Source organism: Bos grunniens, chromosome 4 (assembly GCF_055505025.1).
Source record: "Bos grunniens cultivar Pamir isolate PY7600 chromosome 4, Bosgru_T2T1.0, whole genome shotgun sequence".
Taxonomy (NCBI): Eukaryota; Metazoa; Chordata; class Mammalia; order Artiodactyla; family Bovidae; genus Bos; species Bos grunniens.
In genome coordinates, this window is record NC_141168.1 from 73,884,684 (window position 1) to 73,910,892 (window position 26,209).

The following is a 26,209-nucleotide window of genomic DNA, read 5'->3' on the forward strand; positions in this document are numbered from 1 at the left end:
GGACCTTTGTTGGCAAAATAATGTCTCTGCTTTTGAATGTGCTATCTATGTTGGTCATAACTTTCTTTCCAAGAAGCAAGTGTCATTTAATTTCATGGCTGCTATCACCATCAGGGTATACTTCCTTATTAGTCATAACTGGAGCTCTGAGGAAACTAGTTCATGGTATCCACATACCAGAAGGATGGGAACTGGACGTGAGGATTAACCTTCATTGACTGCCTACTACATGCACAGTTACCATACCAAAGAATTTATGTATCATCCCTTTTAATTATCTTAAACCTCTGACTTTCATTAGAGGCTCAGGGAAGTAGTCACTGACTTGAGTTCTTGTGGATTTTTAAGTGATGAAACTGGTTTTCACACCTAACCCACAGGCTTTCTATCAGAAAACTGTGTGTTATTTCTGGTGTGTTTCTACCAGAAAACTGTGTGTTGTTTGGACTTGGACTTTTATCCTAGCTCTCTAGCCCTAGACGGTTCACTTTGTTGTTCTTTAGTAAATTCTCCTGAGGCAGCAAGGATTGGGGAGGGGTGGAGTGGTGTTGGGGTCAGAGATTGGAACCACTTTCCCACTTTCCCAGCATCCTCTTTTCTCTTTCTTGTCTTTATAAATGAATAATTTATTTTGGTACGCATGTGTGTGATACCCAGTTGAAAAGGTATCAAAGGAGTTTAAGGAATATTTGAAAAGTTAATTCTTCTCCCTGACCATCAGTCATTGAGTTCCTTTTCCTGGAGAGAGCCATTATTGTCAGTTTGCTGTTGCTCCTACCAGAAATAGTCTGTTAACGGGAGGTGCGTGCTTTGTATCCGTAAAACAAACGTTACATGCCATACACAAATGTTCTGTGCCTTTGTATTCATCAGTGGCATATCTTCCATAGTAGAACATAGAGGACAGCCTCTTTTTTAGCATGTAACAACTTTTTTAGTCTACATACAGAATTGTGCAACCATCACCAGAACATTTTCATCATCCTTAAGAGTAATTCTGTATACTTGAGTAGTTACTTCCATTTCTTCAAATCCCCTCAACCATAAGCAGCTACTAACCTACTTTCTCTCTCTCCTAGGGATTGCATATAAATGGAATCATGCAATATAATCTTTTATGACTGGTTTCTTTCATTTACCATAATCTTTTCAAGGATCATCCATGTTGTATCATCTATCAGTACTTCCATTACTTTTTATTGCTGAGTAATATTCTGTTATATTACGATTTTCTTCTATTTATTCATTCATCAGTTAATAGATGTTAGATTGTTTCTGCTTTTGACTATTTTGAATAATGAGGCTAACAACATTTATCTGCAGGTTTTTCTTTTGAAGTACATTTTAGCCTCTCTTACATATATTTAAGAATAGAATTGCTGGGTCATATGGTAACTCTGTTCAACCTTTTGAGAAACTGCGTCTAGTTTTTCAAAATGGCTGTCTCATTTTCCTTTCTTATGAACAGTCTGTGAGGATTCTAATCTTTGCACATTCTTGCCATCCCTTGTTGCTGTCTTTTTGACTTGCTGTCCTAGTAGGTGTGAACTCATGTCTCGCTGTGGTCTGTGTATTTGGCTGCGCCAGGTCTTAGTTGTGACACTCTGGACCTTTGCTCTTTGTTGTGGTGTGAGGGGTGTTTATTTACAGCATGTGAACTCTTAGTTGTGGCATCATTGTGCTTTTGATTTTTGTTTTTCTGATGGCTAATGATGAACATCTTTTCTATGAGTTTTAAATAGTTTTAGCTCTTAATATCTGGTTCTGTGATCAACTATGAGTTAATTTTTTTTTTTTAATGGTGTGTGTTAGGAGTCCAAGTTTATTCTTTTGCATGTGGATATTCATTTTCTCATGACCATTTGTTTAAAAAAACACTTCTTTCCTTATTGAATGGTCTTGGCACCTTTGTTGAAAAATCATTTGACTGTAATCTGAGGGTTTATTTCTGAACTGTCTATTCCACAGAGTTGATTCCTGTACCTTTTTTGTAAGTTTTGAAATCAGGAAGCATGGGTTTTCCAGTATTATTCCTTTTCTATATTGTTTTGGCTCTTCTAGGTTGTTGCATTTCCATATTAATTTTAGGAATGGCTTGTCAATTTCTGCAAAGAAGCCAGCTGGTATTTTGATAGGCATTGGGTTGAATTTGTAAGTCAGTTTGGGGCATATTGTCATCTTAACAGTATTAAATCTTCAATCCATTAACAAGGGATTTTGTTCTATTTATTTGATGGTAGTGGTTTAGTTGCGAAGTCATGTCTGACTCTTCGGACCCCATGGACTGTAGCCCGTCAGGCTCCTCTATCCATGGGATTTTCCAGGCAAGAATACTGGAGGGGGTTGCCATTTCCTTCTCCAGGGGATTTTTCTGACCCAGGGATCATACCCAGGTCTCCTGCATTGTAGGCATATTCTTTACTGACTCAGCCACTAGGGAAGCCCAAGATCTGTTTATTTAGATCTTTAATTTCTTTCAGTGGTATTTTTTAGTTTTCATAGTATATGTTTTGAACTTCTTTTGTTAAATTTATTTCTATGTACAGTTTACCCTTAACACAGGTTTGAACTACTTGGGTCCACTTACATGTGGATTTCTTTTTTACAGTAGTACCCATGTATACGGAGGGCCAGCCATAAGTAATATTTGGATTTTCAATCTTGCCCCAGCCCTCTCTAATTGTTCAAGGGTCAACTGTATTTTTTTTCCCCATAGAAAGCAGAAAAAATAATTTACTCCAAAAAATGGCAGAAATAAATTCATTTTGAAAATATACTTTGGTATAATTCTGGTGAAACAGATTTTTCCCTCTGAACATGTTCCCCTACTGGCTGTCCCACTGAAGTTTTATTGTCTTGTAATTTTTAAACATTTCTCTGATTCCCATGTAATGAGCTGGCAGTAGCCATCTTCAAATCCACAGGTTCCAAGGAGAGAGTATTGTTGGCTATTTTTCAGAAGAATAGCACTTTGTATTTCAAAAGACTATAAAAACATTTTATGGAGGCAGCACAGTTTAGGGTAAGTAGGCACATCTTTTATCAAAGTGTAAGAAAGGTGACAGGAAAAAATGCTGCAATGTAGAATAAGGCTTTCAAATGTGGTGGGAACCTTTTCAAGGCTGCTGATGGCTAAAACGGTCAAGTCAAGGAAAGTGGTCTGAGTATGAGGTGATTTTGAATGTAGAAGAGTTCTGTTTGTGATCTCAGTGACTGGTGTGCAGGTCTTCTTTCTCAAGGGCAATGATGCTTGAGGTACCATATGGTTCCATTTTTCAGTTGTGGTCCAAAGAGAGGGTTGAGTTGGGCCAGAATTGTAACCAGCCAAAAGAGATAGCAGCAAACCAAACAGGTCACCAAAATGGTGGTGATAACTCCCCAGCTGGGAATGCTCAGGTGGAACCAGGACACCAGGAAGCTGATGAAGCCACAGAATTCATTGATCACATTGAGAGGCACCGTGAGGCTGGTATCTGCCATGATTGCTGCCAGAGCTTTGTATATTTTTTTTTTTTGACACTATTGTGAATGAAATTTTCTTTATTTGCCTCATTCTTTATATTGTCTGCATGTGCCATAATCTATCATTAGGTTATTAACAAATCTCCCCTTGATGGATATTTAAGTCCCCAAACATTGCTATTTGTAGACATTGTCACTGTATTTGGTAAATTCCAATAAGGAGGTGTGCTGAGCTAAAGGATGCTCCAAAATATTAAAATCATCAAAAATGAATATGCTGTCCTTGTTTATAATTTTATGGCTAAAACTTTCAGAAGTGGACTATATAAAAAAATGGTTCCAAATGCCTTTTCAGTTTTTTTTTTTTCTTTTTAACTTATTAAAAGTAATGATATGCTAGAGGAAGTTCATGCTGCTAAAGTATTGGCTAGAGCAGCCTGTCCAGTAGAACTTTCTGGGATGATGGAAATGTTCTATCATCTGCACTGTTCAGTAATGTAGCCACTAACTGTTGTGTGTAACTGTTGAACACTTAAACTGAGGGAAGAGTGACTGAAGAACTGAGTCTTAAATTTTAATTCTGCTTAATTTGGCTAGTGGCTATTGTGTCATATAATTGTAGTTGCTTTTAGATTTAAGCTTGCAGAAGGGACTCCCTGGTGATCCAGTGGTTAGGAATCCACCTGCCAGTACAGGGGATGTGGGTTTGATCCCTGGTCTGGGAAGATCCCACATGTCATGAAGCATCTAAGCCTATGCATGGGCCACTACTGCTGAGCCGCGAGCACCTAGAGCCTGTGCTTCACGACAAGAGAAGCTACGAAAATGAGAAGCCCAATTCAGCAACTAGAGAAAACCCAGGTGCAGCAGTGAAGATCCAGTGCAGCCAAAATTAATAAATACATAAAATAAATTACCAAAAACCCCTTACCAAAAAGAAAAAAAGCAACCTTGCGGAGGTGTGCAAGAGCCATGTCCAAAGTGGGACATCTTGCATTATTTCCTGAGTAGCATGAGGCAATCATTAGTGGTTCTAGTTAAGTTTCATCAATATGGATCTCAGTAAACAAGTTTTTTTTTGGAGGGGGAGGGGGAATGGTGTTTGCAGTTTACCTTATACCCAGCTGGCTTCATATTGCCTACAAACAGATTTAGATAGAAACATGTGGGTCCTTAGTTCGCTAGTTTTTATATGTGTATCTCATCTTGATGTAAAAGGTATACTTATACAAGGTAAAACTTGTGTATTCTCTAAAATCTGTTTTTAAATTTATGAATTTATCTCAGTGATTATGCCTTGGGTCACTGACTGAAGATCAGGAACCGGAGAAGGCTAGAATCTGTTGGTGGTTTGACTAACCTTGTATGTTAGCTCTCAACTAAAGCTCTGCTCTTGGCTCTTTAATTCCTCAGTTCTTCCTGGCACTCACACATGCTTAGAAAGGCTTTAGCTACCAACTGCTTGGGCTTCTGAGGTGGCTCAGTGGTAAAGAATCTACCTGCCTATGCAGGAGATGCAGGTTCAATCCCTGGGTCGGGAAGATCCCCTGGAGAAGGAAGTGGCAACCTACTCCAGTATTCTTGCCTAGGAAATCCCATGGACAGAAGAGCTTGGTGGGCTATAGCCCATGGGGTTGCAAAAAGTCAGATGCCACTGAGCATGTACACACCAGCTACTTAATCATGACCTCTGATTCTATTTACAGCCCAAACCTTTGTTTTTTAGCTATGCATATCAAATAGTCCACTGTATTTCTACAATGCTAGACATCTCACATGCTCCTCAAACTCTGATGAGATGAAACAGAAGTACACTTTCACTGAAAACCATTCCTCCTCCTCCTCCTGCTCTGTTCTCCATCCAAATTAATGGCACTCAATATGCCAGCAAATTTGGAAAACTCAGCAGTGGCCACAGGACTGGAAAAGGTCCGTTTTCATTCCAATCCCAAAAAAAGGCAATGTCAAAGAATGCTCAAACTACCGTACAATTGCACTCATCTTACATGCTAGTAAAGTAATGCTTAAAATTCTCCAAGCCAGGCTTCAGCAATACATGAACCATGAAATTCCAGATGTTCAAGCTGGTTTTAGAAAAGGCAGAGAAACCAGAGATCAAATCGCCAACATCCGCTGGATCGTCGAAAAAGTAAGAGAGTTCCAGAAAAACATCTATTTCTGCTTTATTGACTATGCCAAAGCCTTTGACTATGTGAATCATAATAAACTGTGGAAAATTCTGAAAGAGATGGGAATACCAGACCACCTGACCTGCCTCTTGAGAAACCTGTATGCAGGACAGGAAGCAACAGTTAGAACTGGACATGAAACAACAGACTGGTTCCAAACAGGAAAAGGAGTACGTCAAGGTTGTATATTGTCACCTTGCTTATTTAACTTATATGCAGAGTACATCATGAGAAACGCTGGGCTGGAAGAAGCACAAGCTGGAATCAAGATTGCTGGAAGAAATCTCAATAACCTCAGATATACAGATGACACTACCCTTATGGCAGAAAGTGAAGAGGAACTAAAGACCCTCTTGATGAAAGTGAAAGAGGAGAGTGAAAAAGTTGGTTTAAAGCTCAGCATTCAGAAAACTAAGATCATGGCATCCGGTCCCATCACTTCATGGCAAACAGATGGGGAAACAGTGGCTGACTTTATTTTTCTGGGCTCCAAAATCACTGCGGATGGTGTCTGCAGCCATGAAATTAAAAGACGCTTACTCCTTGGAAGGAAATTTATGACCAACCTAGACAGCATATTAAAAAGCAGAGACATTACTTTGCCAACAAAGGTCTGTCTAGTCAAGGCTATGGTTTTTCCAGTAGTTATGTATGGATGTGAGAGTTGGACTAGAAAGAAAGCTGAGTGCTGAAGAATTGATGTTTTTGAACTGTGGTGTTGGAGAAGACTCTTGGGAGTCCCTGGGACTGCAGGGAGATCCAACAAGTCCATTCTAAAGGAGATCAGTCCTGGGTGTTCATTGGAAGGACTGATGTTGAAGCTGAAACTCCAATACTTTGGCCCCCTGATGTGAAAAGCTGACTCATTTGAAAAGACCCTGATGTTGGGAGGGATTGAGGGCAGGAGGAGAAGGGGACGATAGAGGATGAGATGGCTGGTTGGTATCACCAACTCTATGGATATGGGTTTGGGTGAACTCCCAGAGTTGGTGATGGACAGGGAGGCCTGGCGTGCTGCGGTTCATGGGGTCACAAAGAGTTGGACACGACTGAGCAACTGAACTATCTTATATCTTACTATGAGCAACCTAGGAGACAAACACTCACTTCCGGTTAGTGAATTACTAAGTTCTGAATTCAGGTTTTCAGCATCATCAACTCCTTGGATACCTCACTAGTTTTCCTGCTTCTGTTTTTTATCCTTTGTATCCATTCTGTATACCAATTCCATATATTCTTTGCAGAGAACAACTCTCTGGTCCTGAAATTGTGTTTCAGTGGCTCCTATTTGCCTTCAGGATAAAGCCCAAATTCCTTAGAACTGTAAATTTTTTTCTCTTGTCAGCTGACTGATGCTGAACCTTTATGCCTCTGATCACCCTGTTTCCTGGGCTGTGGCCACCCTCTTCCACCCTCTGTGCCTCATTCTGGTCTATATCTAAAATCACCCCCAACATGTAGATGTTTGTGGCTCAGCCCTCTGCCACCTCACCTTCCATGACAACACTGAGAGGAGCTAATTATGTTCCCATATCCACGTGTTTATAGGAATTTCTCTCCCTCTTGTTAGACCATGCATTCCCTCAATGCTGGGCTCCTTTGCACTCTGGTGTATGTCCTGGTACTTGCTGTATGCTTGTCTGAGTATTTGTGGAATCAGTGGATGCCATTTTTACATGCTTTTTGTGCTCTGGTTTAAAGTTTTCTCTTTCTGTACTTCAGTAGTAATAACATGTTCTGCCAGGCTCCACAACTTATATATAAGGTGTTAATAAAGTGGATAAGAAGTATATAGCTCTGCCATACATATGTTGTCAGGTGGTCAAACGTTCAACTCATTTGTTATGTAAGGTGTAGTTTACTTTGATTAACATCTTCACTAACTGTGTTCTGTGTTCTAGAAGACAGTGTACCCTTAGATGTAAAATCATCTAAAATGTCTGACTTGATTGTTTCTGTTAGAATTGGGAACATAAAGTTTTGTTTTTTTTTAACCTTCCTGTGCCTCAAGGAGAACTAGTTCTCAATTCTTAATTCTTCTGATCATTTCAGTTACTTAAAAAAACAAACCCAACCCAGATCTCACTGTTGAGGCCAAAATCTGATAATTTAAAGTCAACTACTCTCTTACTTGGCAGCTCTGTTCATTTTCTATTGCTGCATAACAAATTACCACATTCTTAGCAGCTTGAAACAATACCTGTTTATCAGCTCACAGTTCTGTAAGTCAGAAGTTAGGGCTGCACACTGGACTGAAACCATGCTGTTGGCCAAGGCTGCTGTTCTCATTTGGGGATTCAAGCCCTCTTGTAAGATGTCTGGTATTGACAGATCTCATTTCTTTGCACTGAAGTCCTTGTTAGCCTTCTGGCTGTTGGCTGGGGACCATGCTCACTCCTAGAGGCCACTGGCAGTTTCTTCCAGTGTGGCCCTAATAGGCAGTTCATGACACATTTGCTCTTTTCCAGGCTAGCTCAAGCACATCCCTGACAGCTTCTGTGACCAGAGAACTCACTCTCCTTTAAAAAGGTTCATTTGATTAGATCAGGTCCACCCAGTGTAGCTGTCCTTTTGCCATATAACATAATTGAAAGAGTGATATCATATTCAAGGGCTGCCTACACCCAGAGGAACAGGGAATTACACAGGGTAAGGGGCTTTGGAGCTCGTTTTAGAATTCTACCTACCACCACAGACACTTCACATTTAGGTTTAATTTACAGAAAGATTAGAAATTCTCTTTTCATTGGAGAGGAATACATGAAATCATTGTGGCTTTTTACCCCCTAGCTGTGTGACTTTACCCAGTGCTGTAACAGCTAGCCTTTTAAGATAAGCTATTTTGAGAGAAAGTGTATATTGATTGATTCTATCCTTAAGTAGAAATGCCAGATTGCATGTTTCTCAGGCTGACAGTAGCCACCAAGAGAGGGAGAGTAAGGAGGAGGGTGGGAAGAAGAGAGTGAATTTTAAATCCGGGTGGTCAACATAAGAAAGAAAAAGAAATTTGACTTTATGTGAATGTCCCTAGAATAATACCTGAAGAAATTGGTTTGGAATTTCTTTTTTATGTTTTGGTTAATGATTAAATGAATTAATTTCTAAAACTGTGTCAGTTACCATTTAAGCTGATAACAAAGGAACGTACTTCTTTTTCTGCCAAATGTGAAGTTTACTAGTCTTTTTCTCTGCTGGAATAGAAAAGAAATAGCAGCTGGAAGGAAATCGGAACTCCTATCTGGTTTCCTTGGCAAAATAGAGCAGATGATGCATGCGTTTTGCTAGGGTGGTTCAGTGTTTTCCTCCTTTTTCTGGTAGAGCAAATGTACATGAAAAATATAATATGGTGTAGATGATAATCTTAGAATTCTATGTATTTATGTATGTATCTTTGTTTCTAATGTAATATTAAAAGAAAAATATTTTGTGTTTTTTTTTTTAGCTATTTTTACGATAGCCCTATTTGGAGTAATGATTAGGATATTTAGTTATATTGTATGTAGGGCAAAGTAAATATAGTTCTTTGTGAAAAGTATGAATGACAAATTGGGACTGTGCTTTCTAAATTTTTTATTCTGAAGTCTCTGAATTGGTACATTCTTAAATTACTGGGGCTTCCCCAAATGCTCAGTGGGTAAAGAATCCGCCTGCAGTGCAGGAGACACAGGAGATGTGGGTTTGATCCCTGGGTTGGAAAGACCCCCTGGAGGAGAAAGTGGCAACCCAGTCCAGTATTCTTACCTGAAAAATCCTATGGACAGAGGAGCCTGGCAGGCTACAGTCCAAAGGGTTACAAAGAGTAGGACATGACTGAGCAACTAAGCAAGCAAAAATAACTTGGGCCTTATGTAAACTTCAGACTATTATTAAATAGATAGACTCTCAGACTACTTTTTACAGAACTGCATGTTACTTTTCACTGTAAATGTACTGGGCAGTTGTAAAAGAGACCTTGCATATAGATTGCTTAAATTTAAATGTCGATATTTCTGATTTTTCTTGGAAGTGTATACTTTATTAAAGTATAAAGTGGATATTAAAAGGCATTATATAGTTCCGTAGGCTTCTGCTTTTTAAAAACCAGCTTTTTGAGGTATAATTCACATACCATATATCTTGAAGTATGCAGTTGAGTATTTGTTAGTATATTCACATGGTTGTGTAACCATCACCACATTAGAACATTTTCCTGCCTCCTAAAGAAGCCCTTGTACCTGTTAACAGTCTCCATTTCTCTTCTCTCTTTCCCTTGCTCCCAACCCTAAGCAACCATTAATTCACTCAGTCTCTATAAATTTGTCAGTTTTTCATTTAGTATAATGTTTTCAAGGGGCATCCATGTTGTAGTGTGTATTATCAGCACTTCATTTCTTTCTCTTGCTGAATAATGTTATATTTTAAGGATATACAGTTTTATTTATCCATCTATCAGTTGATGCACATTTGGGTTGTTGCCACTTTTTGTCTATTATGAATAACACTTCTGTGAACATTTTTACACAAGATTTTGTGGGTCAAATGTTTTCATTCCTCTTGAGTATATACCTGTGAGTGGGATTGTTGGGTTTTAATGGGCTTCCCTTGTGGCTCAAAAGGTAAAGAATCTGCCTGCAATGCAGAAGACCTGAGTTCTATCCCTGGGTTGGGAAGATCTCTGGAAAAGGGAATGTCTACCCATTCCAGTATTCTTGCTTGGGAAATCCCATGGTCAGAGGAGCCTGGTGAGCTATATAGTCAATGGCGTTGCAGGGAGTCAGATATGGCTGAGCAACTTTCACTTCTCTCATGGAAACTCTAAATTCAGCCTTCTTCAGAACTATCAGATATTCCAAAACAACTGGTGCTGTGTTACACTCCTGCTACAGTGTACGAGGGCTTCAGTTTCTTCATTCTTGACAGTACTTGTTACTGTGTTTATTATTATTATTATTATTATTATAACCTTCAAGTAGGATGTGAAGTATTATCTCATTGGAGTTTTGAATTCCCTTGCTCAAATGATTAATGATGTTGAACACATTTTCATGTGCTTATTGGTCATTTGTATATCTTCTTTGGAGAATTATCTGTTCTATTTCTTTTCCTTAATTTTTAAATTTATCTTTTTAACATTGCTTATGCTTTTAGTATCATGTCTAAGAAGCATTGCCTAGCCTTAGGTGATTGAGATTTACTCATTTTTTCCCACAAGTTATTCATTTTGAGTTAATATTATGTGTTTATGTGTGGTAGGCCTCACACAGGTATTTTTCTGTTGTTTTTTTTTTTTGTTTTGTTTTTATATACAGATAATCATTTGTGTCAGGATCATTTGTTGAAAAGAGTATTTTTTCACCATTTAGTTTTGTTGGCACTGATGTTGAAAATATTAATGTCCTGTCCTATCTCTCCCCCACTGCATCTGACATGATTCTAATAATTTTTGGCCACTGCATGGATTGCAGAATCTTAGTTCCCCAACCAGGAACTGAACCCAGGGCATAGCACTGAAAACACTTAGTCCTAACCACTGGGCTGCCAGGGAACTCCCTAGTAATTCTGAATAATTTTTTCAGTTTGTGTTTTGAAATAATGTCTTGATGGTTATCAGTAGGATTAATGAAATTTTTTTTAATGTCACTTGATGTATTTCATGATTATGCACTTGATGAGATAATCTCTTGATTTTTTTTTTTTTAACAGTTGAGATTTTAACCAAGCTTTTAAGTGTGGTAGAAACCACCAGAGACCACTTTGAAGAAGTCGGCCTTAAGAACAATATGGCATCATTCTCTCTTCTGTACAGTTGCCCTAAGACAAATGATTATGCCTTTTCTGTGTGGTAGGCAGTAACAAGGCTGGATGGGATGAGAAGGAGTCAGTGACTGGGCTGTAACATTTGGCAATTATAGTATATTGACCTTACTATGATGAACTGGGTAATTTGAGAATTGGTGGTTATTGGTGTGAAGCAGATTACTGGGAGACACCTTAGAAAGAAATTATTCACTGGCATGACCACTGCCAAGCCACTCCTCTGCTGTTGTTGAATCTGAGGGTCTAGACTAGTAACGTCTAGTAGAAATGTAATGTGGGCCTCATTTGTAATTTAAAGAGTTCTAGAAGCCACATTAAAAAAACAAAAAGTAGCTGAATTTCATTTTAATAATTTATGTTTAAAACATTATTTTAACATGTAATAAGTATAAAATTATTCAAATATTTCACTTTTTGTACTAAATCTTGGATACTCAGTATGTATTTTACATTTAGAGCACATCTCAGTTAGGACAAGGCACAATTTAAGTGTTCAGCACCCACATGGGGCCAGAAGACAGCACAGTTCTAGATGTTTTGATGTGATAGCCGGTCAAGATATTACATGAACATTACTCAACTTCCTCTGTGTTTCAGGGTACCCTGACTCATTCCTTTAACTTGATAGGACTGGCTTTCGGGTAACTGCCTGCCTGCTGTTCAATGTGACCCTCCCTGAGACCAGAGGGTCTGAAAATTTTGTTAAGTGATATGGCAGCTCACCAAATGGGTCATGAATAATTGAGAGACATATATTATGATAAAGATACCTAAGCCTCTCAAACTAGACAAAATGGGCCTGTGAAAAACTAGAATCTTGCCTCCTGTATCACAGATACAATGTACTCCATTGCAGTGCAGCTGTGTATAACAAATACTACTGATGAGAGGTGCTCACATGGGCATCATTTTGCCCCTGCATCCTTGGATTTGTCAGTGTCTGGACATGTTTTTTTTGATGATTTGAAAAAATGTTTTATTGGAATACAGTTGATTTACAATGTTGTGTTAGCTTTAGGTTTACAGCAAAGTGAACCAGTTATACATAAATTCACCCTTTTCTTTTTTTAGTTTCTTTTCCTTTGTAGGACATTGCAGAATATTGAGTAGAGTTTCCTGTACTATAGAGCAAGTTCTTGTTAGTTACTTATTTTATATGTAGTAGTGTGTGTATGTCGGAGAAGGCAGTGGCACCCCACTCCAGTACTTTTGCCTGGAAACCCCATGGACGGAGGAGCCTGGTGGGCTGCAGTCCATGGGGTTGCTGAGTCGGACACGACTGAAGCGACTTAGCAGCAGCAGCAGCGTGTGTATGTCAGTCCCAATCTCCCAGTGTATCTCCACCCTCCCCACATCCCCTGGTAACTGTAAGTTTGTTTTCTATATTCATGACTCTACTTCTGTTTTGTAAATTGTTTGATTTGTACCCTTTTTTTTTAGATTTCACGTATAAGTGGTATCATGTGATATTTGTCTTTCTCTGTCTGACTGACTTCACTCAGTATGAAAATCTCTAGGTCTATCCACGTTGCTGCAAATGGCATTATTTCATTCCCTTTTTTTGGCTGAGTAATATTCCACTATATATATGTACCACATCTTCTTTATCCATTCCTCTGTTGATGGACATTTAGGATAGCTTTTTCTTGATGTGTTTTGACGATCACAACTGGCATGCAGTGGCTTGAGACCAGGCTGATAGCATTCCACAAAGTAGGAAGCAGCACCCACAACAGTGAGCTATCTGGCCCAAGTTTCAGTGGTGTTGAGCATAGCAGTACCCTGCCATCAGTGAAACAAGATCCTTCACTTTTACTAATTGTTACATAGTCTCCACAGGTAACATGCAGTGTTGTTTTTTCTTTGTTCTGTTTTTTAAATTTAGAGAATCTCTTTCTTCTTTCATGTAAAATTTCTAAGGAAGAAGCAGTCAACTTGTAAAGTATTTCTGATTGAGCCAATTTGTCAGATAGATTCCACCCATGCCTCCTTTTCTCTAACCTCTTCACTTTGGGAAGTGGTGAAACTGGTGAAGTTCCTCTCCTACATCCCCTTCCTCAGACCTCTCTTCCCTGGAACCATTTTACTTTCACTAAAGAAAGTCATGTCTGTTAGAAAAGAAAATAAGCAGTTGCAAAGCTGCCAGAAGGATGATTGCACTTCCATAAGGTCTCCTGGGGGTTTTTTTGGATGTTCTGTCAGAGATGTGGGTGTTTGGTTGTGATGACTTCCTTTCAGTGCTCCGTCATGAGGCACAGTTAACTCAGAATGCTATCACCACCATTGTCCTAATGTCTGTTACCCAGGGAGCTGTAACTTTGAGTCTTCTTAAATTCTAGCAAGTAAAAATCAGTGCTAGTCATTGTCAGATTATAAATGTTCCTTAGTTGTTCTGTCAAAGGTAATCATACTTGCCATTGTTGGCCTTTAAGGTTACTGTGGGGTGTGATCCCCACCCCATCCTTATGACTGCTGGTGTTTCTGTTGCCTTCCTTCATCTGCTGTGGCACTTTTGAGTTTTTGATGACAAACCACAGATGAGCTATAACAACCTTAGGTTGAAGGCAACGTAATAAAGGGTATTTGGGGCCTATCTTAGATTTGGCAAGAATTTCGGGTTTCAGCTTAAAAGAGGGCAGCTTCTCTGTCTCTGCCTCTTGCTAGCAGCTGGAATGAGCTTGCACCCTGTGATGGCTGACCTTCTCAAGCAGGTTTTGAGGGCTCTACACCCTAGGCTGAACCACGGTGAAGAGAGAGGATTTAGAGCCAGCCTTTCATTCTGCAAGGAGTAACCGTGTTCCAAAAGGTGCTTTTAGAAAGGGGGCATCAGTACTAGGCAGCCCCGCTCCCTCCAAAAAATGGCTGTTACCTGTTGGTGCCTGTGAAGTACTCCTTGCTCCCCAGACTAGAGGCCCTCTGCCTATCCCACTGAACCTGTTTCTGGGGACCAGTTTAACAGCCAAATCCCATTGTGCTTGTTACTTGGCATCAGTTCCTTCCCCACTTTATACCTGTAGAGCTATGGCCAGCTCAGGGAGAGCAATGGTGGTCCTGTTGTTAGGGTAGCTTGTAACTCAAGGGACATTCTGCATCCAGTTGAGTCTTGAGGTTCAAGATTTCCCATTGGGATATGGCTAGAAATTGCAGTTAAATTTTATAAGTGGAAACTTCATTTTATAGAGTTGCATTATGAATGCCTTATTTTTGAGCAAATTTAATATATTCTTGAGGTATTCTAGATACTTGAAAGGTTTACATCTGTAACCTCTTAAGTTTTTTGCTTCTTTTTAGTGTTATAGGTTTTCCTGTCTTTTGTAAAGAGTATACTAAATATTTAGCTTTATGTGACAATCAGAAATGACCCATGGAAACTTTGCATTGATGTATGAATTGTATTTGTATTAGACTACATTCACATGTTTTCTTTGTTTAATTTCCAGTTTGGAACAATGTTCTTGTCTTGATAAGTAAGGTTGATAGATAACTGAATTGTTTAATGAAAATATCTATGTATCAGTTACAGTAAACATTAGTTGGCTTTTATGAGTTATCCAAGAATCCTAACCACATTTCTATGGTTTCAATGGGTAAATGAATTTTGATTTAAAAATGATGGATAATAAACTTTTTTTTTTTTTTTAATGTCCAGGATTGTTGTCCTCTTTTTTCTAATTTCTGGGAATGTGTTCTAACTAACAAGATTACGTGTCATGGGGGGCTGATTGTCTTATTTCACTTACAATTCATGATATTAGTATATATCTAATTGAAGTATTGAAACTCTGAGTGAAAATGTGCCTGCAAAAATATTCGTCGGCTAATAGGACAGCCAAGGGTAGCCCTCTTGTGATTTGAAACTTTACTTGAATTCACCTGAAATGAAATAACATTAATCAGCATCTCCTCTTAGTGTGTGAAAAGTTATATTGTTTTCCATATTAAGAAACTCTAAAGTGTGTTCATGACGCAGGATTTCCTTCTGAGTCAATAGGAATTCTCCCTCCTCTTGTTTCAGGCCGGAGCCTCAGCAGAAAGCTCCCTTGGTGCCTCCACCGCCGCCTCCGCCACCACCGCCGCCTCTGCCGGACCCTGCCCCACCAGAGCCAGAGGAGGAGATTCTGGGCTCAGACGATGAGGAGCAGGAGGACCCCGCAGACTACTGCAAAGGTGATGTGCTTGCCTTCCCCCCCGGGCCATCCCATGATTTGTTGGGGGTAAGGACAAAGGGAGTTAATGATGCAGACTACTTGATGTCAATATTGTTAAAAAATTTTTAGATTGTTTAGTATAAAATGATACCAGAAAATATGAGAGATATCAGAAGGAAAATTTTCTTAAGAGAGAGAAAGTGAAATACATAGGTGCACATACATATACTGAGTAATTTCAAGATTTAAATCTGCTGACAGAATTAAAGATGGTATACAGCAGGATACTTAAATATAAAAACAAAATAAGCCATCTGAGAAGAACATAGAAAATAGGTTGAGAACTGAAGAACTGATGCTTTTGAATTGTGGTGCTGGAGAAGACTCTTGAGAGTGCTTTGGACAGCAAGGAGATCCAACCAGTCAATCCTAAAGGAAATCAACCCTGAATATTTACTGGAAGGACTGATGCTGAAGCTCCAATACTTTGGCCACCTGATGTGAAGAGCTGGCTCATTTGAAAAGACCCTAGTACTGGGAAAGATTGAGGGTAAAAGAAGGAAATGGCAGAGGATGAGATGGCTCGATAGCATCACCAACTCAATGGACATAAGTTTGCCAAACTCCGAGAGAGAGTGAAGGAAATGAGTGTGCTGCAGTCCATGGGATCACAGGGAGTCAGATCTGACTGAGTGACTGAACACCTACCACTACCAGACTCCTACTGGGGGAGCCAGTCTGTTGTTCATTACATTGGATATAAGTTTCCTGGCTGCCAAGACTATCAAGGAGCTCTTCCTTTCTCTGTATAGCATTGAGTTACATAGTATTTTGTCTGTGGAAAGAAAATCTGCCCATTTGTTTATGGAGACAGGGTTTTCCTGGCACTGTACTCAACAAAAAACCTATTTTGTGGGTTCTGCCATTGTGTGACATAGTAGATTATGTTTTCAGCTGTGATTTCACAGGATGCATAGAAATTATTCAGGTGAAGTGTTCTTGTATTTATGTTTTGTAAAGACCAAGAGCATACAGCTAAACTGCTAAAAGGCAAGCATATTGTATGATGAATATTGAAAATAATTTGATCCAGACCTCATACTCTGTGTAGACTGGATCCCAAGAATCTAGTAGAAAGGAAAGGCAGTCCATTTGTTACTTACCTTTCTCTCTTGGACTTTAATTCTCTGTAACAGACAATTATCACAGTTTGAATTCTTAGCTTCTGAACAGTTAACAAGACATTTATTTGCTACAAATTATGGGAAATGTTAATCAGATTTTATATCTTAATGATGCTGCTAAGTCGCTTCAGTCGTGTCCGACTCTGTGCGACCCCATAGATGGCTTAAGGATAGATGGCTGGAAATACACACTGTTTAGGCCATAAAGTGTTAATGCCTCTCTGTCTCTCTTGTATCTTAGTATCAATTTAGCTAGTGATTTCAGGTCATTTGTGTGTTGGTTGAAGAATAGTGTACTTTTTAATTACCAGGAAGCGAAAGTTATCATTCTGCTATGAAACTTCAAGAAGGAATCTTCCTGTCTAACGTGATTTCTTCAGCGTTTTCTTTAGAAAATGAAATATTTATCTGTAGCATTTATATAACTAGTGATTATGACCCCACAGGTAAAGGTCTGTGCCTTCTAATATGGAAAAAAAGATGTTTTCCTTCCTCTCTCTTGTAATCTGCATTTCTTGGTTTGAAAATGAAGTTATATGAAGAGGAGATGTGGACAGCTGTCTTTAGATTGTGCTTCTTAGGCCAAAGTATCAGGCTGGTGTGAAAGAACTGTTCTCTGCAGAACGTTAGGCTCCACCCTACTGGAATGAGATCTGTTTGCCTCACACCTGGATCTTTTATGGTATAGATCATAACATGTTGTTTAAGATAACTGATAAACACTTTCAAGGAGCTGATGGAGTTGATTGGCAATGTCTGGGAAAAGAACTGTGGCTCGCCCCGCCCCGCCCCATCCATTAGAATAGATAACTTTCTCCCTGGAGGTGGATGAGTTTCAGTTACCAACATGGTGCTTTATCACCCATGAGTACTTTAGTATATTTTGCTGGCAGTCAAGTACGTTCTCCTGTGTTAACCACTACACACCTGTCAAGAAGTTACTGTTGATATACTTCTACCGTTCAGTCCTCGGACCCCACTCAGGTTTTGCCAGTTGCCCAATAGTGTTGTTTATGTGAAACCAATCCATTGCAGAATCACATTATATTTATTTTGTTTTCTTCTTCCTTTGATCTGGAACAGTTCTTTAGTTTTTTTCTTGACTTTTATGACTTTGACATTTTTGAAGATGTGGGCCAATTATTTTGTATACTCTTTCTCAATTTGGAATAACAAAATAGTGTTGTTCTGTGAGAAGTGTTCTTCTCATTGCATCATATCAGATAGTACATGATTTTGATTTATACCAGTACTATTGATGTCAACCACTTGTTCAGGATGGTGTTTGCCAGATCGCTCTATTGTAAAATTGCTCTTTACCCCCTCATAGTTAATAAGCAGTCTGTTGAGAGTAACTTTGAAGCTGTGTAATATTCTTTTGTCAGAAAATTTATTTGCTTCTTCCTTTCCCTCTATCCTATCTCTCCTTCCCTCCCATCCATCCATCCATTTATCTGTCAGTTTGTGTATCTTAAATTTACTCACTCATGGGTTTTCTGTTTATTCAGTGGGTTATAGTCAGTTACTTTCCTTATTTGTCTTGATGCTTTGATTTTCTCAAATTGGCCATTAGAAGTCCCTTCAGGTTGATTATGTGTCCTTTTGAAAAGTACCTATCATTCTTTTTTTGTTCTGTACATTATTTTTTCACTCAGTATGTATTAGAAGTCACTCTATAAACTACCTATGAAGCTGTGTCATTTGTTTCATTTAATGTTTTTTAAGTTTCGTGTAAACCCTTTTAACTAAAAAATTTTATACAGTTTTAAAGGTTATACTTTATCTACAGTTATTTCAAAATTTTGGCTATATTCCTTGTGTTGTACAGTACATCCTTGAACCTGTCTTATATCCGGTAATTTGTACCTCCTAGTCCTACAGCTGTGTACCTTCCTCCACCCCAAGCCTGTAACCATTACTTTGTTCTCTGTATCTATGAGCCAGCTTCCTTTTGTTTTTTTAATTTGCTGGTTTATTTTTTAAGTTTCTCATGTAAGTGATATCATTACAGTATTTATCTTTCTCTCTCTTATTTCAGTTAGCATGATGCCCTCCATGTCTGTCCATGTTTCTACAAATGGCAAAATTCCATTCATTTTAGTGGTTGTATAGCATTCCATTGTGTGTGTATGTGTGTGTGTATATATATATAAGACGCCATGTGTTCTTTATCCTTCTCTTGATGGAAAAAGTCCCTTTCATTCTTAAATCCTTTCTTATTTTCAAATAAGATGTATTCATCTTGTAATTTTCCTACTCCAGGCCTGGAATCAGCTTTCTCCACAAGGCACCCTGGAGATAACAGTATTTAGAAAAGAAGATCTGAGCATTAGAATGAGACTATTACTTTTTGGGTGTCCCTGCTTCTCAGTCTCTTAGCACAGAGCTAAAGACACACACTTCCTTTAGATTTGTATTTCTGTTTTTATTTACAGATATATTAAAATCCATGAGTTTATTATATCTCATTTCCACTCTTAATACCAGAAGATTCAGCTCATTTTTCTCCTTAGCCTATCTGTAGTTTCTTTCTTTGGCAGTAAGAGATTTGGCTGTCATTATCCTCATTATATTTACTTATTCAACTTCCTTCTATGTAAGAGTCACCAGTCATTGTCACTGCCATTTTGGACATGTCTGCCCTTTCCTTATTACCTAGCTTGTTCTTAGACATCCTTTGTTGCTTGGCACTACCTAATGGCTGTGTACTGATGTGTTCAGGAAGATGGAAGGAGAGAGCTGCCCTTCACAGTCTAAGGGTATGTTTTGCTTAGTCTGTGTATGTGGCTTCTCTCTCCTCTGTTACTTCACATCTTCACTTGTTTCCTTCATCTTCATTCTTAGAGAATCTCTGCCCTGCCAGCCACTTCTTAATAGTCCTGAAGTAAAAGAAAACATCAACAGAAACAAAACACACCACACCTTTTATCTCTCTTTACAAAAGACGTTTTTGTTCATTATAGGAGTTATAAGTATTTTGGGGGTCATGGTGTGGAAAGTCACCTGGAATCCCACCACCCACCTTTTGCTGCAGTAAGCTTTTAAGTTCCTGCAATTCTGAATCATTTATGACCAACCAACTTGTATCTTAACTTTTTACCTTTTTTTAACCTCTTAAGGTAAAGATAAAGCTCTTTCCTTATTCAGAGCATGTGCAGTGTTCGTTGTTTTAACAAAAAAGCCACTGTTTAAAGGTCTGATGTCGCTAATGCATTATTCATTGCTCCCTTCTATTGTGCTTGGCAGTCTCTGTGGCCTGGGACTCTTTCCCTTTCTTCACAGCTAACATGTTCCTGCCCATGAGTCCCGGGGGAGTATGGACTTCAGCATCTGCAAAACTTGGGTCAAAACCTGGCCCTGTTGCTCTCCATTTCTGTATCCTTGGACAAATCCCTTTGTTCTAGGCTTGAGTGTCTTCATCTCTCCTATAATATCATCTGTCTGTATAATAAAATATGTAATGGTATCTATCACCTACGATTTTATGAGGAATAAAATGAGATAAATATGCTTCTGTGTATCAGGGCATGTTACCTGATACCTAGAGAGAGGATTGTTCTGAAGTACGAATTCTGTTTTTGCCAGTCCTTTTTTTGTTCAATCATCCTCTTCTTGTGTGTATTACCATCTGTACTTACATGCTGGCCCCTGAGTGGTCTTAACTGCCTTACTTGTGGTGGACTTGCAAAGACAGTGGTCAGCACTGCTTCTTTCTCCCCTTGTTTTTTATCGGTTACCTTTGGTCAGTTGTCTGGGGCAGTAACTGTAGCAGCAGGCTGTGTGGTTTATTCTGGATTTTACTTCCAAGTTCAGAGGATAACAGGGGTCAGGTATGGAGTCAGCTTATAAGTAAACAGTTCCAGGAGGCCCTTGTGTAATACTTGCTCACTTTGTTTATTTTTTTTTTTTAAACTTACAGCTTCCTTGTCAGTGCAAAACTTCCTCCTCTGGGGAGATTTTAGTCTAATGTGGGTTTTCAGAGCGTGACCTGTACCCCCTGCATCAGAACGTTCCTAGGCTGGACTCTGAATCTTGAGTTGGAATCCTTGGGAGTAGGACCTGGACTCTTAAGTATTTAACAAGTTCACTTAGTGATTTTTTCTGCACATTGAAGCTGAAGTTGGCTCACATGGGGCACATACCATTTGTCCAAAACTCCAAAGCTATAACTGCAAGAAGTGATCCTTCTCTTCACTTTACTCTGAATTACTGATTTACTGTGAAAGAGGAATTACTGCTTTGAACTACATTATCTTCTAAAATTTCCCCAGAACTCTGAGCACACATGTACTCCAAGGACTAGTAAATGGTGAAAGAAGGAACATTGCTTTGATATATCATGCTGCCTGCACCGACTGACTTCCTCAGAGATCCTGTTTTGTAGCTCTCCTAAATCATTTTTAGATTAAGTTGGCACATTCGTTATGCAGTTTGTCACTTAACATTATTTCTGGAGACATTGGTTTCAACATAGTTGTGGCCTGACTTGGTACTAAAACATGTCGTTTCCTTATTCCTTCTTCAAATCCCTGACACATCTTATTTAGGACCCTTGATCACCCATAGTAGTGCCCACGCCACCCCATCCCCCTTAGCACTCATGATGTGTGATTATACATTTATTTTTCTGTTTCTGATCTCCTTCTCCTCAATCTGAATGATTTCCTATAGTCAGGAGCAGTATGTTTTGTTAATCCCACTGCATTTGAACCATCTACTGTGCAGTAAGTGTTTTTGGTTGGGTGAAGAAATTGTCTCTGGTGTTAAGCTTCAACTAAGGGCAAGAGAGTACTGGTGTTACCTGTGTGTCTGAGAAGGCACGTCAGAGTGAGGAGGTTGACGTGCCATGGAGGACATACAAATCAGAGTATAGATCCTTCATTTCTGCTCTAAGTTGTCTTAAAATCATCCACGGTGCTTCAGAAAGCTTCAGTAGGGATTTGGGAATATCTTCTTCCAAACATAGGGTAAATAATATGAATAGTTGCCTGCTGAAAATGTGGACTGGCTTCCTTATATACAAACTCTCCTTACCATGTGTTTTTACTGTCCATTTGTGAACAGTTTAGGCTGGTTGAATGTTAGTAATTCTCAAAATTTAATGTTGGTTACAAGTTCATATTGGTCTTCTCTCCGCACAATCTGTGATTTATGACTATTTTATAGTTTTAAGGTTTGCTTGTTTTTTAAGGAAAAAAGGCAATATTCATTACACAAGTTGACTTAGAAATGGTGTCATTTAGCTGCAATATTTTATTGAAAGTGTAGTCTTTTTTTTTTCAGGCACAGCTTTATTGTTATTTTTTCTTTTGTTTTGAAATCAGTAAAGGAAACTGGGTTCTAGAAGCAGCAGTAATCTAATGCAGCAAGTTTGTGCATTTGTCTTTTTTGTTTATGTTTAAATACATCTAAATTATCACACTGTTGGCACACCTCATTTGTATGAAACTGCACCATACCTACTAATTGTAGTAAAGTTAGCCTCCCATGCCAGTTAAAAAACTACTCTGGAAGATAATTTTCACTGAAATCTAACCAACCTTGGTTAAGTGGACAGTGACAAGATTATAAATGATACAAAAAATAACATTTTAATATTTGGGCGTCAACTTAAAGAAATGGTTTGCCTATACAAATTTTTGTAATTTTTAATATGTTCTACCCTCGTATGGTCCTCAGAATTAAACCACAATGAGCAGAAGAGGAAAAAGAATGCCACTGAGTGCCAAGGCAGAACATCCTGACAGAAGTAATGAAGGTAGAGTCTATCCTAAATATCAAGTGCAGAATTTCATAGGGCCAACAGGTTAACAGTCTATATTTTTCACTTACACAGGTGAAGTGGATTTTGCAATTGTCACTTATGTTAAATGCACCAAATCTCCTAAAATTGATACTATAAGGCTCCACCTTAAGTTTTCCAGACGCAACTGTGCAGAAGTATAGTCTTTTTTATTTAATTTATTTTTTGCAGTAGGTCCTTGTTGATTGTCTGTTTTAAATATAGCAGTGTATACTTGTCAATCCCAAACTCCCAGTCTATCCCAACCCCTCACCCTTCTCCTCCATAACTATAAGTTCATTTTCTAAGTCTGTGAGTCCATTTCACAGATTTAATTAAACTTAATTAACTTAAGTTAATCTTTTTTAAGATTCCCTATATAAGTGACATCATAGGATATTTTTCTTTCTCTGTGTGATTTACTTCAGTTGGTAAGTCCAGGTCCATCCAAAAATGTAGTCTTTAGTTTCTGTTGTTTTTAAAAGTAAAAAATAAACTTTATTCATTCACAGTTCTTTTCCTTAAAACCACTAACGCTGCATACATACTGAATTCACCATGGTAGTCTGTGTTTTTAAAAACTACTTGGCTTAATTTGGCTTACTTGAAGCCTTGAGAAGAGATTCTGCGTATCTATATGAGGAAGGTAATATGCCTGTGAATTTTTTACATGAGGCTTCATTATATTCCTTTTGCGGAGACTGAGGTGATTCCAGCACTGTCAGGCCTGTTGCTGCTGTGAATCACTAATGATGTGGCTATTTATTGATCACTAAGCTTTAGTTGCATAACCAGGGAATTCTCTGAGGCTTTCCTATATGTATTGTATTTTACTACAGTGATTGGAAGGGTAAATGAGAAACAGCCTGTGTTTTCTAGGAGTTCAAGGCCTTATAGACTTCGCTAGTAGAATATAAGCTCCTTCACGGAAGAGTCTGTCTAGGTTCCCGTTCCATGAATAATACAGAGGGAAAACAATCTGTGGTCTGCTGAATATGGAGTGATTGAATGGACCAGACTAAGAAACTACTGAAGTGCCTTTCTTTGTATTTTTTTGTGTGGTTAATTATAAGAGGAGGAAAAAGGAAAATTTGTGAGGATTTTAAAGGAATGAGGTTGTATTTGATTAGAGGTAAAAGAAAAGACTTCATAGAAAATGAAAAGGGGGCCTTTCCAGTTAAGAATAATTGAACTTTGTTGTTGAGGGTGGGCATTTCTCTGGTGTTTTCAGTGCCGAGGGTGCAGGTTAATCCCTGGTCAGGAAATGAGATCCCACAAGCTGCTGGACCAAAAAAAAAGAACTCTTGTAGTGTGATCACCTCTCTTAAAAATGTGTTTAAGGATGAAATAGCTATACCAAAATGTCAGCAGTAGGTATGAGGTTAGTGTGGAGGCTTCTTTCTATACTTTTATGTCTAGTTGTTGTAGTACCGTCTGTTGAAAAAACACTTTTCTTTCTCCCTATGGAATTGCCTGGTGCCTTTGTAAATAAGTTTACCATATGTATTAGGGTCTATTTATGGACTCTTTTCTGTTCCATTCCACTTTTGGTCTGTTCATGCTCCTACTCTGTGCTGCCTTGATTTGTGTAGCTTTATATAGTAAGTCTTGAACTGGGTAGTGGATGCCCTCCAACTTTGTGCTTCTTTTCCAGAATAGGTTTTGACTTAACTAGTTCCTTTGCATTTATGTATAATTTCAGCCTCAGCTTATACAGTTAATTTAGATGTCTTTCTTTAATAGCATTGAATCTTCTTATCTATTGCAGAAGAGCATAACTTACCACCCCTAAAGTCTTTTTTGGCATGTGGTTTATTTTGAGCTGAAAAGGGCCAAAAGACTCAGGAAGACACTTTTGATCTTGTGTGGCCTGTGCCTGCAGTGGCTTGGGTTCCCAGTCAGAGACTGAGACTGGGTCGCAGTGTTGAACACATCAAATCCTAGACTGGATTAATGGTGAGTGACAAGGGCTCTGGCTTTTCAGCTTTACTTGGAAGAATTTCCACAAAGATGGAAAGTAGTGAGGCAAGTAAAGTATTTCTTAGGAGGAAAAGAGTACAGTATGTGTGAATAGACACACGGGCAGACTGAGAGGCAGAAAGTCCCTGAGTTGTGCCCTCTTGGCAGTTTAAATCACTTTTCTGGTTATCATGGCAGTCACCAACTGTCAAGGCCCCGAGGGTTGTGTTATTTAGCATGCTAATGTATTACAGTGAGTGTATAATGAGGCCTATGGTCTCCTGGAAGCCACACCTTCCATCCTCTTGAGGCTTGTTGGTTCTCACCAGTTCTTTTTTTTTTTTTTTTTTTCTTTCCTCTTTGCTGCTTCTCCCTGAAACTTAGATAAGAGTAATTGATTTCTAGAAAAATATTTTTAAAAAGGAAAAAAGAAGAGTAATTGGTTTCTATTTGGAGGAGGGACTGGGATATGATTCTGGGGCCATAGTCTTGGCAACATGTTTATTTATGTCTTTAATTTCAGCGATTTTTTTTTTTTTTTCCCCTAAGTTTTCAACGTGGAGGTCTTGTGCATATTTAATTTTGGGTTTTCTCTCTCTCTTTTTTTGAATGCTGTTGTTATTAGAAGTTGTTTTTTGATGGTGTGTAAAATGTAATTGAGTCATTGACCATGTGTCCTGTAACTGCTGAATTTGTTTGCTGATTCTATTGGTGTTCTATGTGCAGATTTTTTGTATTTTCTGCACAGTCATTTATCATTTCAACACAGATAGTTTTCTTTTCCTTAGCATTCATTATGTTTCTTTCTTTGCTTCATTGCTCCACACACAAAATTGAATAAAAGCGGTAGGACTGGACATCCTTATCTTGTTTCTGATCTTACAGTAAATGTGTCGACTTTAAAAAAATACATCTCTTTATTAGGTTATGATGAATCCCATGAATTTAAAAGTAAAATGAAAAGCATAAGGCTTACAAAGGAAAACAGTAGATGTCTTCACAACCTTGAAGTAGGGGGAGATTTTGTAGAGAGAATGCAGGAAGTGTTAAGGTTAAAACAATTAGAAATTGGATTTCATAAAAAATGAAACGACCAGCTTCGGATTAGGAGAAAATAATTGCAATGTATGTAGTTGACAAAGACCGTAAATTGGAGACTATATCAGAAAACTTTGTGAAATTTTAGAGAACTGTTCTTTGTATTAATTAGGGCATATACATTTGTCAAATATTAGGAAATTGTATATCTAGATTGTAGGATTTCTCTCTCTAGCTTCTTTGTCTTTTATTTGTTTTCTGCATTGAGCGTATATTTCTTTGTAGGTAGAAAAAAAAATGTTTGCAGAAAAAAAACTTAGCAGTGAGGAACCATTGCAGATTTTGACCAGGAAAGTGCTGTATATACTTAAGGATGATTAATTTAAAATCTTAAATTACTTGATTTGGAGAGAGAGAAAAGGTATATAAAATAGAAGATAAAAGCAGAGCATTACAGAGATAGCATCTTTATCATTGATAAACTATTGGACATAGAGGGCAGCAATGTCCAACAGTTTCCATAATGTCTGCATAGCAGATCCCTAATGAAAATTCCAGACCCTAAGACTTGGGTGACGTTCTCTGGTTGGCAATACTAGGTGTACATTGTCGTGTGTCATTAACACCGACACTGCGTATTGGGAGAGGACG

At 38.4% G+C, this 26,209-nt stretch overlaps 1 protein-coding gene and 1 pseudogene across 45 annotated transcripts in view; one reads left to right on the top strand and one right to left on the bottom strand.

The window, feature by feature from the left end:
• SRPK2 (SRSF protein kinase 2) overlaps positions 1-26,209 on the top strand; it is a 239,413-nt gene that overhangs the window by 146,898 nt on the left and 66,306 nt on the right. For 26 of the 44 annotated variants that reach the window (XM_086396961.1, XM_086396967.1, XM_086396963.1 and 23 more), the window contains one exon: positions 15,463-15,614. The exons of 3 other annotated variants lie outside the window; for them this stretch is intronic. In XM_086396961.1, the coding sequence (XP_086253087.1) occupies positions 15,463-15,614 (152 nt within the window). Of the gene's footprint in view, positions 1-15,462; positions 15,615-22,458; positions 22,538-26,209 lie in introns of all 44 variants that reach the window. 15 more of the 44 variants (XM_086396987.1, XM_086396997.1, XM_086396990.1 and 12 more) reach the window with 1 other exon arrangement.
• LOC147374382 (V-type proton ATPase subunit e 1 pseudogene) lies at positions 418-3,590 on the bottom strand (annotated as a pseudogene). Its single transcript, XR_015162714.1, has one exon. The product of XR_015162714.1 is annotated as a V-type proton ATPase subunit e 1 pseudogene (transcript).